Raw genomic sequence first — 18,543 nt, forward strand, 5'->3', positions numbered from 1 at the left:
ATGAAGGATATTACAAGGCCCAAGGAGAGGTTTAGACATGCATGAGGGAGTGTAGTGTGCATGAGGTTACTATGTGCATGTAGAAAAAGCTAACCAAGGGCAAAGTGGTAGAGATTTGTTACACCAGTGAGTTGGTAGATGGTTGACTCGATGTGGATGGTGGGTTGTCTCTGATTAGTAGATCATCTAATAGGGTGAGGTAATCATCAATGAACAATTATGAATTTCAAACTCTCCCTACCCTAATAAATAGTGTGAAATTGAATCAATCACGTCACCATGATGGCATGCACATATTAGATGGAGTTGGATTGATTAGAAGTTTTCACACTCACCCACCTTAATAAACAATGATTGAAAAATAAACATATTAAGGCATTACCCATTATACATGCCACAAAAAAAGGGGGCGAGAGCACACTCTAATAGATATTTTGTTCAGATATCTTTGAGAGGAATACACGTAAAATTCATAGTATAAAATGGTAGTGGATTATTTGAAAATAATATTACACCATGGGGCCATGTAATATTTTGAAACAAGCTTTTATGAAGGGGTTTTAAAGCTTTAAAAGATATCATAAACATTTCATTTCAATAAATATTCATGGAATTTACAAGAAAGAAAAGGAGATTACCATCAAAGATATTGTTCATAAATTCTTAAACGATTCTCCTCCCACCACAGCCTTGCTTGCATCTCTGTGAATTTTCCTCGACTGTATAAGATCAAATTAATGTAATCATTCAAAATGTTTTAACCAAGTGATACAAAGATTCATTAGAAAAGTGAGGTAATTTTAATAATTTTGATTCTTTTGTAACTTTAAAAGAATGTTTAGTGTATCAAGGAACGAAAAGCTGAGATCTGATTAATAGTAAAGCTCCTCCCACCTCTCTCTCTCTCTCTCTCTTTCTCTCTCCCCCCTCCCTCCATTTTAGTATGATCTAGATTCTTCATACATTACACTTACACATGAGGACATGAATCGGCAGGTGGTGATCTGATACAATCTACTAGGGCTATACACACGTAACACATGGATCACACCCATATGCCTATTGCCTACCAAGATGCAATACTTCATAGATAATTTCTTGAGATTCACAACATATGGTTTCATACAGAGACCAAGTTATCTCGATGCCTTCATATCCCATGCTATGAGGATAGCCATCCAGCTTAGGGTATCATCCTCTAGACTGAGGATAGAGACTGGCAGAGCTAAGCAGATACCCAGAGAGGATAGGACATGTAGACTTTGACAGACGAAGGTTGAGTTAAGAGGAGCACTCTGTTTGCTAGTGTCCAGTCTACTATGGGATCAGAGGGAGATTTCATCGTCTATTCAGAGAGAGCTTTGGACCCTTATCTCGAATCATGGAGTACCTAGATGAAAGGTGCCTTGGAATATTCCTACTAGAGCTGAGTCCGACACAGAGAGTCACTACTCAGAGATCCGTATCCCCAACAGCCTCCCTCTCAGCTTACCATCACCAGTGTTTTCTAGCCTAGAGGGGTGGATATGGAGGCACTAGAGCCCATCACAGTGGATACAAGAACCTATACCTCAGTAGGCCCACAAGAGTCACATCAAATCGGGCACACACACTCCAGAGAGCTAGACACTCTCGTCCCATTGGACCTCGACCACCCTTAACACATCAACCCCAGATTCAAGAGATCATGGCCTGTCATCCAATAACATCCTCACATCAGACTATCGGCATCTCTTGCCTTCTTGTATTACCCGTGATGGAAATCCTGGATGGTGGCATACAAGGTTGATTGACTGCTTTTATCCAGCTCTCCTATATCCCATCACTTATTGTACACTATACCTAGCATAGTAGGACTAGATTTTTCATCTTGTATAATCTCAGAGTCTGAGATCTTAGATTTCAATTTTCAGTTCTAGTTTACTATTGTTTTTTCTTATTTCATCCATGATGATATTTCATGGACACTATATGTACACATCATTTTGTCTCATAGACCCTTTGATTCTTTTGAAGACGTTAATATAACTTTGTTTTTTGCTCTCTCTCTCTCTCTCTCTCTCTCTCCAAAATCAAGTGGCAAAATGTCACACGTGAAATCGTTACACCTACGTCAAAAGGGTGGCTTCTGACCCATTTTATTTTCAAAGAGAAGAAAGAGGACTTACAGACCTAGAAACTTAAAAAATAGAGGGTATTTTCTTTGCCTATAAAGGATTTCTCTTAAGAATTTCTCTTCATATGAAGAATTTATGTTAAATAAAATTTTCATCGAAAGGGTTCTAGTCTAAGTGCTAGTCTGCAAAAACAAAGCAAGAAGTGTATTCAGTCTTGATTCTTTTTAGCATAAGGAACCATTGTGAGCACATTAAAGGCTTCTATCTCTACATATTATAGAAAATTACTCTTCTTGTGAACCATTCGATTCTTTTTAGCAGAAGGAAACCATAGTGAGCACATTAAAGGCTTCCATCTCTACATATTACAAAAGATTAATCTTCCTGTAAAGGCAATACCATGTCTGTAATGGCCTTTAATCTGTCTATTATAGAAGATTACTCTTCCTGTAAAGGCAATACCAGGTTTATAATGGCCTTTAATCTGACAAAGAAACTATTGTGAGAACATTAAAGGCTTTCATCTCTACATATTATAGAAAATTACTCTTCTTGTGAACCCTTATGTAGTCATCTAGGCTATAGAGGTCCGAGGCAATAACATGTCTACAATGTCCGTAGATGTTTTTGGTGTGGCCACTCATGCATCACACTAATGAGTTCATAAACTTTACCACTTCGGATGGTAAGCCTTTGCCCCTGGAAATTTCATGGTGATGGGCATATATCAAATTAAATTGTACATGAGTCATTTGTCATAGGTGTAGAAGGTTCATGCATACAAATAAGTGATCTGAGTACTTTCCTTTGGGAAAGAGTCACTAGATGAACATGACACGAGCTAGTGATCAATGAGGGAACCTCGTGGGAACACAAGGAAAGGGTGGGCATTAAATGCATTTGGACATCTGAACAAGGCCTAGGAGAGGTGGAAGAATCCTGAAGTCCACTGGAGCTAGAGCAATGGAGATACGCATGTAGCACTCACTATAACAACTCCAAAACCCCCCACCCCACCCCACCCCCCACACATACAAAGAGTCACTAGATGACCATGATGACACGAGCTACTGATCAATGAGGGAACCTCGTGGGAACACAAGGGAAGGGTGGGCATGAAATGCAGTTGGACATTTGAACAAGGTCTACGAGAGGTGGGAGAGAGAATCCTGAAGTCCTGTGGAGCTAGAGCAATGCAGATACACCCCCCCCCCCCCCCCCCCCCCCCCACACACACACACAAAGAAAGAAAAAAGAATCTTCACATTAATAAGGATATTTTTATCATTTACTCAATGAGATAAACAATGAATGTATTAACTTAAGCACATGGTCATGAGGCTAACCTGAATCGTACTCGCTTGAGCTCCCTAGCACCTCGTGAAGAAGATGTGAGGGTGATGTAGACTCCGGGTTCATCCTCTTGCACCCACTCGTTGGAGAGAGGGTCCTCCCGGGCGCCCTCCTTTTTGGCATTGCAGTGGTGGGCGGCAGCCTCGCTAGCTGCTGCGTCCCATTCCGAGGGCCATGTCCACGAAGAGTCTTCTGCATGGCCGCCCAAGTGCTTTGCCCTCACATCATCATGATGTTCTTTTTGCCCCTTCTAATCCTCATAACCCACCCATAAATCGAGAAAAATTAATAGTAACCATTTTATCTATTTTTCATTAAACATGTCTAAAGTATGACCTATTCAAAGAACACATGTTTTAACATGATAGAAAGAATACCTTATTAAACTTACCTTGGAAGAAAAGTGGTCAATTATACTTGAATGAATCCATTTTTTTAAAAAAAGTTTGGCTTGGAATTAGATAAAACAACACACGCACAGACCAATTCGTACCTATGTAACATAGGCTAATATATGTGTTAGGGTGCTCTCTGTAATCTTATCTAGCTTATCCAAGTACCACACTCATGCTACATTAAATCAATATTAAAAGGATCCTATAAATATTAGATTTATTTTTTACTTATCTTAATCAAATGGAGCTACTCTTAAGGAGAAAGGTTGCTAACATGAGTAACCAAACTAAAAATCTACATGCCATAAAAAACAATTCAAATAAAGAGCATGCATCATACCTCGTCTTTTGACCTTGAAGGTGTTTGTAGTGATCGTGGTAGCCTACTAAACTTAGGCACATTATATAGCTCATGCACCTTATCACAATTCTCCGCCCACCATTGTTGTGCTTGCCATTTATTAAACATCTCACAGCTGTAAGGCCATTCACGTTCTTAGTCACATTTGCAAATTTACCTAATAACTCAAAAGAGGATAGCTCCTATATAATAATAAATAACTCCACAAATTCGCTTTAATTTTGTACATAGAAATTTTCACAACTTAATATTTAACATGCAAACATGTTATGTACCTTTCCATGTAATCATACACAAATGATTAAACTGTTTTGTAAGCTACATTCATGTACTTCTCTTATGTAAATATAAATATTATAGAGTCATAGGAAATATTGTGTCAAGCACTATTTTAACTGTTTTAACTGAAGTGGCTTCATTCATGTATTGTTGAGACCTTATCAACAAAAGAAAAATAATTATACATGTTTTAAAGAAAAAGAAACCTCACCACATTTTCCTCATATCAACACATTAGATATGCACCATATTACACACAAAACAAAATGTGTGTCATGTGAGTTGATTGGAGTGATTTGAGAAAAAACCTGTGAGATATGTAGGTTTTCACACTAAACATATTGTTCAATTTCACTATTTTAGTGTAAAAACACTCATAATTTGATGTTTTCATTGATTTATTGAAGTTTGTAGTCATAATTTGATGTTTTCATTGATTAATCTCTAAAGTTTACCGTCTTCTAGTAAAGTCTACTTTCAAACTTATTAACTAATAGAAGAAAAAGAGACGAGGCACACCTAGCATAAATTAATGGCACAAAAGACAACTATGGAAAAAGAAGTCTAGATAAATGGTTTAAAGAAGTTGTACCTTACATTGGAGGCACAAAAAAAATCAAGGACTAAGGGCGTATTCGTGTGCCCATTGGAGATGTTTTTAGTAAAAGTACATTCCTAAGAATGGAAAAAAGTTATATAATCAATTTTATAAGAATTAATGCTTTGGCGCTTCCTTTTTCTTCAATTTCTAAGAATGGAGATCATTCAAAAAATAGGAGTAAAGGACCATGTTTCTTTGTCAAATTTTTATACCCTCTTAGACTTTTGGACTTGCGTCTCTCTATAATTATCTCTACAATTTAATTCATAAGTTTTAAGGTCAAACAAGAAGCACATTTTTTTGAATGGAAAACAAGAGTAAATGCCTTGCTTTCTCTCATCAACCAAATGTCAGAATTGAAGCTTGATAAACTCAATAAATTGATGAATGTTGGAAGCCCCAACAACACAATAAAGAATTGAAGGACTACCCATGGACACTAAGACCAAAGGATGTGATCTTCATTATTTTTTAATTGGTGGAAGTCCAAGACTTCATTGAAGTCCATTAGTATCCACAAGTGACATCCTAACTAACACTTCCTTAACTTAAGGTTTTGACTCTCCCCTTTCTTTTTCTCTTAAATTATTCTTCACATGATCTTGAGCCACATGGAAAACTATACATACTTAGGTATATATTATAGTGATGCAAATCCCAAGACAATCTCCATCTTCACATTTTGTATAAAGGGGGCACTAAGGCTTGTCGTTTCTTTAAGGCTCAAGTGTCAAGGGTGTATTCAAGATAACTAATTAAAAGGGTGCCCTAGCAACAATAATGCTAGGGCCTCTAGGGCCTAGATCCAAAGGGCCAAGTTGCATGAGGGGAAAAACATGCAATTCGTTTTTGGTTTGAGTGTGTTAACTGTAAGAACACAAATGCCTTTGGAGTATTTGTACTTCTTCACTTTTCCACTAGGCTCAAGGTCGATTTTTGGTGGGCATGGTCTCCCTTCAAAATGTCATGATTTCCCAAACTTTGAACTTTTATCAAGATTTAGTGCTACTTATAAGAAATTTTTGGGTGTATTTAAAGGTTGAAATGCCCAAAATGGGCATGAGGGGCATGAGGGGCATGAGGGCTGTCAGAAAACAAACCATGGCAAGGGTTGAGCTCTCAACTACATATAAAAACCACCTTAAACTGCAAAAAGAACCCTAAATAAACTTGCTAAAAGAGTCAAAATTTTTCTAAATCAAAAGGTAGATCTCACATTTCCATATACAATAATCTCTAAATGCTAAAACGTGTAGACTCTACCCCCTTTAAGGTCCTTTAAGTTGTGCATATAATTTGTCCCTGATATAAAATTAATTGTGTAATCCCCATAAAGCAATTTATGGGGATTAGTTTGTCCCTTATATAAAATTAATTTGTGCAATTCCCATGAAGCAATTTATAACTAAAGGCAATATGCACATAAAGCACAATCAAAGCTTTCTAACTTGTAAGGCTCAAGAGGCACTAATCCCAAGAAGTTAGCACAATATGAAGATAAATAGAGAAGTTTAGTAGAAAATTACTAACCTGAATTTAATCCGTTTGAGGGTGTTTCCACCATCAAGCAAGGTGACAAGTGTGATCAAGACCCCTGGTTCCACTTGAGCAACCCATTCATCCTCTTTGGAGCCATTCTCAGGGGCACCATTGCCACTGGTATTAGGAAGATTATTGCCATGATTAGTACTACCCTTATTGTAATTATTGTGCTTAGAGTAGGCATGGTTAGTGTGCCTTCTAGTAGGAGTCCCTTTGAAGCTTTGAGGGGGTGTTGAGTAATAATTAGACCCCATGCTTTGTGCAGAGCTTGACATGGAGACCTCGGATGATGCATCCATGATGTCCATTGAATCTACAGTGCATTGCCCCTCATCTCCATTGAAGTCCTGTGCTCCACATGGCTTGCAGTGCCTATATGCCCCCAATGAAATCCTCGCTGCCACCCTCTTCACCTGCAAATTTTGCACACAAGAGCCCACCATAAGCACAATTAGGAGCTTCCATCTCATCATTAACCTCTATCCAAGCTCATATTAGTGCTTAATCTCTCATCATTAAGCGATTCAAATTCAAAACAAGAGAGCCCCATGAGCAAAATTAGGGGCATTCTTCTTCATGATTAGTAGCTCCATAAGCTCAAAGCAGTGTTTAATCTCTACTCATTAAGGAGAACTACAAGCACAAATTAGACCCACATGAAGCTCCCATGGGAGAGAGCAAGTGGTTTTTATTCAAGCACTTCCATAATTAAAGGGTTCAGAAGGAGCTTGTAATTAATAACCTTAATTAATCATCAAAGAGCTAACCATAAAAGGGTTCAGAAGGAGCTTGTAATTATAGCTTAACCATGTGCTGCAGGCTATCCAACAAAGCTGGCAAATTACACCATTTTTTAATGCTATAATTGGAAAAGATTAAAGGATTGAACTGCTTCTAGAATTAATTAGGTTAAAGGTTACCTGGTTTTTCAGAGACCTAATTGACTCTCTTATAGCAGGAGACTTTGGAATGCCATCTTCATCCATGGATGGATCAACAGAGCTGCCATTGACATGCTTGGAGCAGGCAGCACAGGCCAGCATATTGCTTGCGTGAAAAACAGAGACACAAGAGATGGAACTCTCAGTAAGCTATCGTCATTACTTACATCAAAGGTGCTCAATTAAAGAAGCAATTCGCTAATCATGGCCTAATTAAGGGGATTTGTGATGCTAAAAGCATGGGTTAGCGGTCAAGCAAGAATCAATCCTGACTAGGGAGAGGGTAAGCAATAAAGAAGAAAGGGGATTATGAGAAATTGAAAATAAACATTATTTTCTGCTTGTGTGTTTATATTAAAAAAAAGTATAATTCATTAAACTTTTAATTACATTCTAGTGTATAATCACTCCCTCGATTATAATACATATTTATGTTATTTATCATAAATATGATAAATATAACTGTGTAAAAACGAATAAATATAAATATGAATAATTCAGAGAATTTTTCTTTAAAAAACAAAGGAAACACAGCAAAATATATTTTTAATTAAAAGGCTTTTAATGTGCACAATTTCAAAGGAATTTGGATAATTCTTTGGAATAATTCATTGACGATAGAAAATGAGCAAAAATATGTGCATAGATTTACGTATAGAGTTAATATTTAAGTTCACGTACCTTACTTATAGAGTTAATATTTAATAGAGCTGAGCTTAGAGTATTAAGTATTTTAGTACTTAGCACTTGCACGTACTAATGTCAAACTAAGGTCAAATCTGTTCTGTATACATTGTACTTGTACTTATCAACACATTAAGAGTCACGAGTTTAGAGTATTAAACAAGTATGTGTTTAAATAGTACTTGTAGGTTGTAACTTCATCACACTAAGTCGTGCTTGCTTTTTTACTGTCCTCATGCCCGTAGTTGCTTTTTGATGGGCGTCACGCCCGTTTTTTAAAAAGCATTTTGGCCGTAAAATACAGGCAAACTTTTAAAACGTCCATAAAAAATTACACTAAAAAATAACAAAACTTGCTATGTTTCATCAAACCCGTTAATTTTGAAGGGCAAGGGTGCCCGTCAAAAATCAAGCCTGCTCGTGCCTCCCTTTTTTGGGACATCTCAACCCTTAAAAACTTAGGGAAATTCTAAAAGCCCGTCAGAAATTACACTACAATTCTAAAAAATATTTGATTTAAACTGATTACTGACAATTTTGTAGCTCGTCTCAACAAAGGCAACCCTGCACTAAGTAAGACTCAAGGCCCGTTCTTAGTGCACTTCCTATGTAGGCCGTTGGTGGGGCCGATGGCCTGGTGTGCGATAATGGTTTGTTTTATCATGTTTGAGTAAGCTCTCAAGTTTCAACATGCATCCACGATCATCAATTGCGTGTGAAATATTGTTATAAGAATATATCTTGCTGCTCAACAAGTCAAAATAAAGAGATGTCTTCGGCTTGGCTACTTTTCAAAAATATAAACATCAATCTGTTTCAGAACAACAATTTTTAAAATCTTAGCTACTATTAATTTCAAGATAAGCTAAAAATTCAATTGGTTTTTCCAACCTTACCTGTGGAAAATACATCAAAGGGCGGTTTGTTTCTAGTACTACATAGAAACCTCAAACTAAAAGACTTTAGGTTTTCTTCAATCTTAGCTGTGGAAAATACATCAAAGGACAGTTTGTTTGGAGTACTACATAGAAGCCTAAATGCTAAAAGACTTTAGGTTTTTTTCAATCTTATTTGTGGAAAATACATCAAAGGACGGTTTGTCTCTAGTACTACATAAAAGTCTAAAGGCTAAAAGACTTTTCTGAGTGAACCTTACATGATCCTTCTCACCTTGGGTTGAAACCTAAAGGGGAAATAACAATTTGAACAAGCATTATCTTCATACTTTCATCTAATTACTACTATTTATTGAGAAATGAAGGAGACCACTCCCTCTCACCATGACAACCAGGAAAGGCCTCCCAACAGTTGCTTTTCCCTACTCATGTCTTCTCAATACGAAGTAATTTTTTCAAAAGTTGAGTTGGCTCTAGGATCAAGGGAACCCATCTTCTCTCAAACCCTAGAAATCCTCCTCTCAATATAAATGTTAAATTTATGTAGAATTCATGTTATATAAATAGAAACCCTCATGTCAATATAAATGTTAAATCGATGTTGCATTCATGTAAACATTATAAGGATGAAATTTTAATTACCTTGTATTTCATACTAGTGGGGTTTACAAAAGGGGCACTTGTGACCCGCTCCCTCTCACCACATGACGACCACTCCCTCTCACCACCATGACAACTAGAACAGGCCTTCCAACAACTGCTTTTCCCTACTCCTTTCCTCTCAATATGAAGTAATTTTTTCAAAACTTGAGTTGGCTCTAGGATCAAGTGAACCCATCTTCTCTCAAACCCTAGAAATCCTCCTCTCAGTATAAATGTTAAATTTATGTAGCATTCATGCTACATAAATAGAAACCCTCTTATCAATATAAATGTTAAATTTATGTAGCATTCATGTAAACATTAAGAGGATGAAATTTTAATTACCTCGTATTTCATACTAGTGGGGTTCATAAAAGGGGCACTTGTTGTGACCAGCTCCCTCTTCACTGACGACCACTCCCTCTCATCACCATGACGACCAGGAAAGGCCTCCCAACTACTTTTCCGTACTTCGTTCTTCTCAACACGAAGTAATTTTTTCAAAAGTTGAGCTGGCTCTAGGATGAAGTGAACCCGTCTTCTCTCAAACCGTAGAAATCCTCCTCTCTATATAAATGTTACTTTATATAGCATTCATCTTACATAAATAGAAACCCTTCTATAAATATAAATGCTAAATTTATGTATCATTCATGTAAACATTACAAGGATGAAGTTTTAATTACCTCGTATTTCATACTAGTGGGTTTCACACGAGGGGCACTTGTGACCCGCATCCATGTAGTCAAGTAGCCCTTGGATGACAGCCCTGCACTTGGATAAAGTGCCCATCTTCACATCTTGTCCATGGGTCATGATTTGGATGGCATCCTCACTTCCCTAGTCCTAAAAATGTGTTACGAGTAGCCTAGTTAATAGGGAACTAAAGGGATATAATGCTCTCATGATGATGATAGCTAATATTCCAAGTTCAAGTTTCACTTATTTACACACTTGCGCGCATCCCATTATCAATGAGTTATGGTTGATAAAAAATCAACTTGTAGCATGCAAACTTAATGTATGGATTGTTTATGCATGGTGGAAAGTAGAAAATAGATGTATCTAAGCTTTCATGTTGTCTTAATCGATTATATTATCATTTTTTATTATCGAATCTGAAAAGAAAATCATATGTTACATCCCTATACATGTTCATTTGGGGTTAGACAAGTTTGATCATTTAATCAAGGGTAATGTGCCTAGTAGAATTGGTAGGATGGATTAATCAATAATTTATCTAGTCTCTAATGGGTTAGAGGATTATTTTAAGCTAGTGTGTGTTTAATTGGATCTATTCAATCATATAAGCTAGTGTGTGTTTTAATTAGCTCTGTTCAATCATAATAATTAAAAATTATCATGAACTACTTCTATTGATATGAATATTTATAATGACATAATCAAAGGAAACAATCAACTACGTTTACCTATAAGCATTAAAGTAGTGCTAGTAGTGCTAATAAGCACTAAAAATAGTGTTGGTAGTGCTAGTGTCTGTTTAATTGGCTCTATTCAATCATAATAAGCTAGTGTGTGTTTAATTGGCTCTGTTCAATTGTATTAATTAAAATTTATCATGGACTACTTCTATTTCTATGAATATTGGCTCTTTCAATTTTGATATAAGCTAGTGTGTGTTTAATTGGCTCTGTTCAATAGAAGTAGTTCATGATTAAAAATTGATATAAGCTAGTGTGTGTTTAATTGGCTCTGTTCAATCATAATAATTAAAAATTATCATGAACTACTTCTATTGAACAGAGCCAATTTAAAAATAGTGCTAGTAAGCACTAAAAGCAGTGCTAATAGTGCTAATAGTGCTAGTAAGAACTATAAGTAGTGCTACTAGTGCTAGTAATAAGCAATAAAAGCAGTGGTAGCAATGCTAGGAAGCCCTAGAAACAGTGCTAGGAAGCACTAGCTAAAAGTAGTGCTAGTGAACAATCTTAGCACTGTTAACGAGAAATAGTAGCACAATTAGTAGCTTACTATTAAATGTAGTTCTAATGAGCAATACTGGCATAATACTCAATGTGTTAAGATTTATATGGTAGCTCCTACAAGAAGCTAATTAGAATAATGACACACTAAGCACACACTAATGACACATGATTAACTTAATCCTAAGGTGGATGAAGCCTAAGCATGATCATGATGAGAGTATGTGAAACAAAGTGATGACACAAGCTAATTAGGTTGCAAGATAGATTAACTTGCACTCATAGAGAAGCTTGAGATGTTGTACTTTCATTGCTTGAAAATGACTCCTTTTATATGGGTAGAGGACATCTTTGCTTGGTCCATGCATGTGGGATAATCCACTTTTGCCATATGGCTTCATCCTCACGTACTCACTCCCTGCCTCTACATGTGCTCTATGGCACCACACTTCTCAACACCCTCCCTTGGTGCCATATCTCTGGGCTACTCAAGGTAGCTGGATGTGAGTTACAACAATAATTAGCCCCCCTAGGTGCTCAACTGGCTACTCTCAGGTGGTCGGGTAGATACACACAACAAACAAGATGAAATGATAAGACTGGTGTCTACTCATATGGTGACCCCTCTTTTACAACAGATGACTAGAGTAGTGGTGGTGTTTGCCTCCTTGCTCTTTAGAAGAGTTGATCTCTAGGGATCTCTTCATAGTTGGTGGTCGAAGTAGTCCCCATAAAGTTTTCTTCACTTTTCTTCAATCTGTAATCTTCTTCTTTGTGTCCGAACTTGTTGCAGTGATTACACTTTGGCTTGTCTTTGAACCTGCATTTATTTTGAAAGTGTCATTTTGTACCACAATTGTGACACTTCAAATTGCTTTTGTTGTTGAACATGCATGCTCAACAATGTTGGGATTGCTTTCTTTTAATTCTCTCTCCTTCTCCAAAACAGAGGTGACACATCCATCAAAATGTTGGCTCTAGTAGATTCTTCAAGGTTGTGACAAGTGCATTGTATTCCTTTGACATGCTTTTTAAGATTATGTTGCAACTCCATCTTTATCTCCAATCTTAGTATCTATGCCATCTAACTGGGTTATGATGCTTTTCATTTTACTGACAAACTGAGCCAAAGATTCATTCAAGTTCATTTCTAGACCATAGAACTCAATCTTTAAGTGAATTTCCTGCTTCTTTGCCTTAGCTCTAAACACAAGATTTAATGTATCCCATGTGTGATGTAAGATTCCCCCAGCCTTCGAGGTATACAGGAGTAAGAATCTCCCTTTTTGATCTTATAATTATTCCCTCTCTAAAATAAAAGAAAGATTTTGTTTAAAAGAGGAAGACCCTTTCCCTAGAATACTTCTCAGGAGTCCCACCTGTTTTAGGGATTCAGAACAATGAGTTCAGAAGTGAAAATCGGTGTTTTGGATATCAAGGTTTTGGTCTTCATTCGAGTACGGCCCAAACGAAGTTCTTTATCTCTTAGGAAGTATAAGAAATTATCCCCCAGATATTGTGGGCCTTATCTGAATTCAAAGAAAGTAGGTGACTTAGCCTACGAGCTTCTTTTACCTCCTCATCTCAAAGTTCATAATGTATTTCATGTAAGCCTTCTATAGAAATATGTGCCAAACCCAAATCATGGAAAGACGGTAAAACTTCAGTGGCAAGATACCGTTGGCTTCTAGGTTACGCTAGCTCCTTCTTTTATATAAGTCGTAACTCTTACTTGTCGCTCGCAGTAATCTTACTTCCATCGATCTCCTTTCTTCTTAATCTCCTTTATGGCTTCGCAGTAGGAATTGGTTTTATCCATGATGATTTCTCACCTTCAAGACACAAGCGAGTCTGTGAAGAAGGATTTTATAGAACTGTATGAGCGCTCACTTTTTCCTCGCTTGGGAACTTCTGTAGCTCAGACCAAATGGCGGACCTGTTGAGATATAACTAGAGTAACACCGTGGGGGCGACAGCACTTCCGTAACAATGTCCCCTTGGCTATGGTTATTGAAGCTTTGGGTTTGGGTCCCCGATACTACTACGTGATGAGATCAAGGCATGGTGGATTTTCTGAGCGGGTCTTCTTACTAGTGTGCTTTCTTCCTCACCAGAAGATATGCCTTTATCCCATTTTCGGCTTGCCTCTTAGAGGTCCTTTTGTTAGATCATCTCATACCACTGAGGTAGGTGCTGCAATAACTAGCTGAATTATTCCCATAGATGAGTTACCTTATACGTGTGCAGCTTGTGAGTGCTGCTTTTGTGACCATATGATGGACGGGCTTATGGAATTGTAAAAAGTTCTTCTATCTTGCTGTTTATGTTCCAAGAATGAATAAAGTTGAAATCTTTGTTCTTGTCTTGAGTCTTGCTCTCTTTGAGACTTTTCTTGGTGTGGTTAATCTTAATTAAATTTTCTCTTAGTCTCATATTCGTGCATCTTGCGAAATTATCCCAGTTTGCGAGATGAGGACATCTCGCGTTTTTTCAAGTGGGAGAGAATGTAAGATTCCTCCCCAGCCTCTAAAAATGTCCAGCATCTCCCCCTTGTAAGCAATTCCCTTTTCAGAAATATACGAGATCTCGTCTATGCCTGTTTTGACATAGAGAGAGAAAATATTCTAGAGAGAGAATATTCAGATTATGAATATTTTTGGATAGAAAAATAACTCATCTTATTAAAATAAGTTTCCCTGAAACAGAAATTCAAAAAGAACTTTCCAATGTGCAATTGGAATTAATTGGAAATGGGTATGAAGGACCTTAGCCTAAGGGTCTAGATTTTCAGAAATTTTTGGATTATGGTCCAATTAAGGTTCCTATGGGCCAATAGCATCAATGCATGTGTAGGGAGGAGATAAACCCAATTTGTAAAAGAAGATACCCAAAAATGAGTAAATGCTCACATAAGATGAAGAGTTGACTATGTACAAGGGTTATTAGTAAAAAACTATGAGCAATATTAAAAATATGAGATATTTTGGGTATCCAAAAATGAGTAAATACTCACATAAGATGAAGAGTTGAAAATGTACAAGGTTTATTAGTAAAAAACTATGAGCAATATTAATAATATGAGATATTTTGGGTATAATGATTCCATTTTGACACATATGTAAGGAAGGGGAGTCCATTAAAGGAGGTGCATATTTCACATGCTTGAATGAGTTTTAAACTCAAAAATAATGTGATATTCTTATCTCTCCTCTCTCTTGAACCAAACCAAATCAAAATGGAACCAAACCGAATAAAAAAGTAACCAAACTAACCAAATTCAACCAAACTGAATTTGGAAAAATTCTAGAATTCAGTTAGCTTTGGTTAGAGCTTCCCTCTCCTATAAATAGAACATGAGTCCTTTGAAAAAAATAGAAGAATTTTACTATACTAGAGTTATGCTGAAATAATGCTAATTTCTACTATTCTCTAAAATTCTCTCCAAATTGAAGAAATTGGAGCTTCCCTCTTTCTTCAATCCCCATTGGTGGCTCCATCAACATACTTAACCAATTGATTGGTTGGGGGCCTCTACCGTGAACAAAGAATCAAGCAATTTGTAAGGTAAATGGTGAATTTTGATCTTTTCTATAATTTCTCAATGCTTCTCTCTTCTCAACCCCTCTCAAGCTTGAGAAGCTTAATTGGAATGGTTTTTGAATGCTATTGAAGTTAATTGATGAATGGTAGTGAAGAGTTACATAATTTGATGAATGCTATTGAAGTTAATTGATTAATGATATTGAAGTTAATTGATGAATGGTAGTGAAGAGTTACATAATTTGATGAATGCTATTGAAGTTAATTGATTAATGATAGTTAAGAATTACATAAATTTACATTTATGCTTAATTCAAATGGTTTTTATGTAATTTCTCTCTCTCACTCAAGAAATGGTCATACTCATGACCCATTCTCAATCCAAATGAAGCTTTTCATAAAGCTTTTCCTTAATCCAAGATTAATCTATGCTTGAGGCCAAATTAATGGCTTTTTTCTATGCTTTTAGTTTATGTATTTCATGAATATTGATGATTCAATCCATTATGGATTAATGATCCAATTAGGGATCATTCTAATTATTTCCTTAATGATAAGCTTTATCCCTTAGAAAAATTGAGATTTATCAGTCATAGCAGCGGAGCCATGGCAAATTTTTTATAAAAATTACGCATAAAATAATTTCATTCAAAGCATGAAAAGAGGACTTCCTACCATATTCTAGGAATTATCATCCTAGATTAATTGAAAGATATTCATTGTAATCATAGAGAAATTGATTTTTATATTATGCATAATTGATTTTTATGCATAGAGGTATGCATAAAAGATTATTATTTTAACATAAAAGTGTTACTTTTATCATAATTAGATTTCATGCATAGAGGTATACATAAAAGATGATTATTTTATTATAAAAGTGTTACTTTTATCATATTTGAATTTCATGCATAGAGGTATGCATAAAAGATGATTATTTTATTATAAAAGTGTGACTTTTATCATAATTGAATTTCATGCATAGAGATATGCATAAAAGTTGATTATTTTATTGTAAAAGTGTTACTTTTATCATATTGGATTTCATGCATAGAGGTATGCATAAAAGATATTCTTTTTATACTAAAAGTGTGATTTTTCATCATAAATGGATTTTATGCATAACTTAGATGCATAAGAGAAATTCTTTTATTCTAAAAGTGTAATTCCTACCAAATTGAATTTATGCATAAGAAGCATAAAAGATTGATTTTTAATTCAAAAGTGTCATTCTCATCTAAATTGAATTTATGCATAGGAAAATGCATAAAAGATTGAAATTTAATTCAAAAGTGTCATTTTCATTTAAAATGAATTTATGCATAGGAAGATGCATAAAAGATTGATTTTTACTTCGAAAGTATTAATCTCCTTAAATAGAATTGATGCATAAATAAATGTGTAAAGAAATCTTATATCAAATATAAGAATTCTCTTGTATTCTATAAATAGATATGAGATGTGATAGGATATGATAAGAGGTGTATAAGATGTGATAAAGAGGTGATAAGATGCTTATGAAATAAGTTAGGAGGTGATAAGATGAATTAAGATGTGATAAGATGTGTATGGGATGAGATAAGAAGTGTATGTGATAGGATAAGATGTATATGGGTTGGGATAGGGCGAGAATGGATGTGATGTAAAAGATTAGATGTGAAGGCATATAGGATTATATGAATGGGAATGTGGAAATGGATGTATGTATGTGGATGTGTGGATGTGGAGATGGGAGTGTGTGAAAAGATGCAGGGGGGAAGAGAGCTTGAGCTCTTGCAAGCACACACACACACTCACAAAACCCTAATAGAGAACACACAAGGTGAGAGGCTGAAAATCTTCTTCTTCTCTACTCAACACTCAACACACCATATACAAGAATAAGAGTACACCCAATATGAAAGGTACTCAACCAAATACATACACGGGTTCTCTATAGTGTGAACCCGACTAAATGAGCTGGCGCTATAACTATGCCAGTCTCTAGAGTGGCTGTTACACAGCCTGTCATCCCACTGGCCGCATATCACCCAAGATCTCACCAACCATGCCAGTGGTGTAAGTGTGGGGCCTATCCCCCAGGCGGGTCATCAGTGTCCACCGCCTCACTAGAGCTCGATATCTCAACACTCCCCCTCGAGCTCAACTCCATCTCATGTACACCAAGCGAAGCCCTGAATCTGCGGAGCTTCTCTGTACCCAATGCTTTGGTGAAAATGTCAGCTACCTGATCCTCTGTGCTGACATAAACAAGGTCAAGGTCTCCTGCCAAGACCCTCTCTCTGACGAAGTGGTAGTGGACCTCTATGTGCTTCGTACGAGCATGAAAGACTGGGTTCCTGGCCAACTGTATACTGCTAATGTTGTCACAGAAAATGACAACCTGTCTATCCACTGATAGACCCAAATCTGCAAGTAGCTTTCTCAACCAAGCTACCTCACATGCTGCCATAGCAGCTCCTCTGTACTCGGCCTCCGTACTCGATAGAGCAACCGTAGGCTGCTTCTTGCTGCTCCAAGTCACAGCAGCACTCCCCAAAGAAAACATGAATCCACTGGTAGATCTTCTGTCTGAGATACTACCAGCCCAATCAGCATCTGTGTACCCATGTACACATATCTCTGTCCCAGTCTCATAGAATAGTCCACAATGTAAAGTAGACTTCACATACCTCAGTATGCGTCTCACAGCATCCAAATGCGGTTTTCGTGGAACCTGCATAAACTGACTCACCAACCCAACAGCATAGCTCAAATCTGGTCTGGTGATCGTCATGTAGATCAAACTTCCTACTATGCTCCTGTACATAGTAGGATCCTCCAAGATCTCTCCTGAATCTGCACTCAACTTGCCATTCTGATCCAATGGCACAGAAATAGGCTTACAGCCTGTCATACCATACTTGGACAACATGTCCAAGCCATACTGTCTCTGCAGTAATCCAATACCATGTGGTGACCTAATCACCTCAATGCCCAAGAAATATCTGAGCTCCCCCAGATCCTTCATCTCAAACTTCTGTCTAAGCAAGATCTTTACATCAAAGATCTCTGCATCATGGTCCCCCGTAATGATCAAATCATCTACATAGATGACAACAAGCACAACCCCTCTATCACCATGTCTCACATACAATGAGAAATCTGCATTGGCTACATGAAAGCCAATAGTGACAAGATATTCAGAAATCTTGTCTGACCATGCTCTTGGTGCTTGCTTTAAGCCATACAAGGCTTTCTTCAACCTGC

The 18,543-nt window shown here is 36.7% G+C and overlaps 1 protein-coding gene across 3 annotated transcripts; it reads right to left on the reverse strand.

Annotated features, from left to right (window-relative positions):
- Positions 1-573: 573 nt before the first annotated feature.
- LOC147605155 (protein Brevis radix-like 2) lies at positions 574-7,908 on the reverse strand. Of its 3 annotated transcripts, none has more exons than XM_086793889.1 (5): positions 7,569-7,908; positions 6,637-7,061; positions 4,206-4,341; positions 3,464-3,717; positions 574-719 (listed from the first exon to the last, which is right to left on the reverse strand). In XM_086793889.1, the coding sequence occupies exons 1-5, from the start codon at positions 7,689-7,691 to the stop codon at positions 641-643; spliced, it is 1,017 nt and encodes a 338-aa protein (XP_086650015.1). In that variant the 5' UTR covers positions 7,692-7,908; the 3' UTR covers positions 574-640. The 3 variants fall into 3 exon arrangements, with proteins under 3 accessions (XP_086650015.1, XP_086650014.1, XP_086650016.1); XM_086793888.1 differs by having other exon boundaries at positions 3,464-3,720; positions 7,569-7,905; XM_086793890.1 differs by lacking the exon at positions 574-719 and adding an exon at positions 2,243-2,816 and having other exon boundaries at positions 3,464-3,720; positions 7,569-7,907.
- Between the last annotated feature and the right edge of the window lie 10,635 nt (positions 7,909-18,543).

This window comes from Cibotium barometz, chromosome 60, assembly GCF_041138505.1.
Source record: "Cibotium barometz isolate CiBa-2024 chromosome 60, ASM4113850v1, whole genome shotgun sequence".
In the NCBI taxonomy this organism is placed as follows: domain Eukaryota; kingdom Viridiplantae; phylum Streptophyta; class Polypodiopsida; order Cyatheales; family Cibotiaceae; genus Cibotium; species Cibotium barometz.

Bases quoted from the DNA above. Each gene is read 5' to 3' on its own strand.
- LOC147605155 (XM_086793888.1), bottom strand. From the start codon at position 7,691: ATGCTGGCCTGTGCTGCCTGCTCCAAGCATGTCAATGGCAGCTCTGTT. The intron at 4,342-6,636 runs GTTAGTAATTTT...ATGGCCTTACAG, and splicing joins CTCAAACGGATTAAATTCAG to CTGTGAGATGTTTAATAAAT. The intron at 3,721-4,205 runs GTATGATGCATG...TATGAGGATTAG, and splicing joins CTTCAAGGTCAAAAGACGAG to AAGGGGCAAAAAGAACATCA.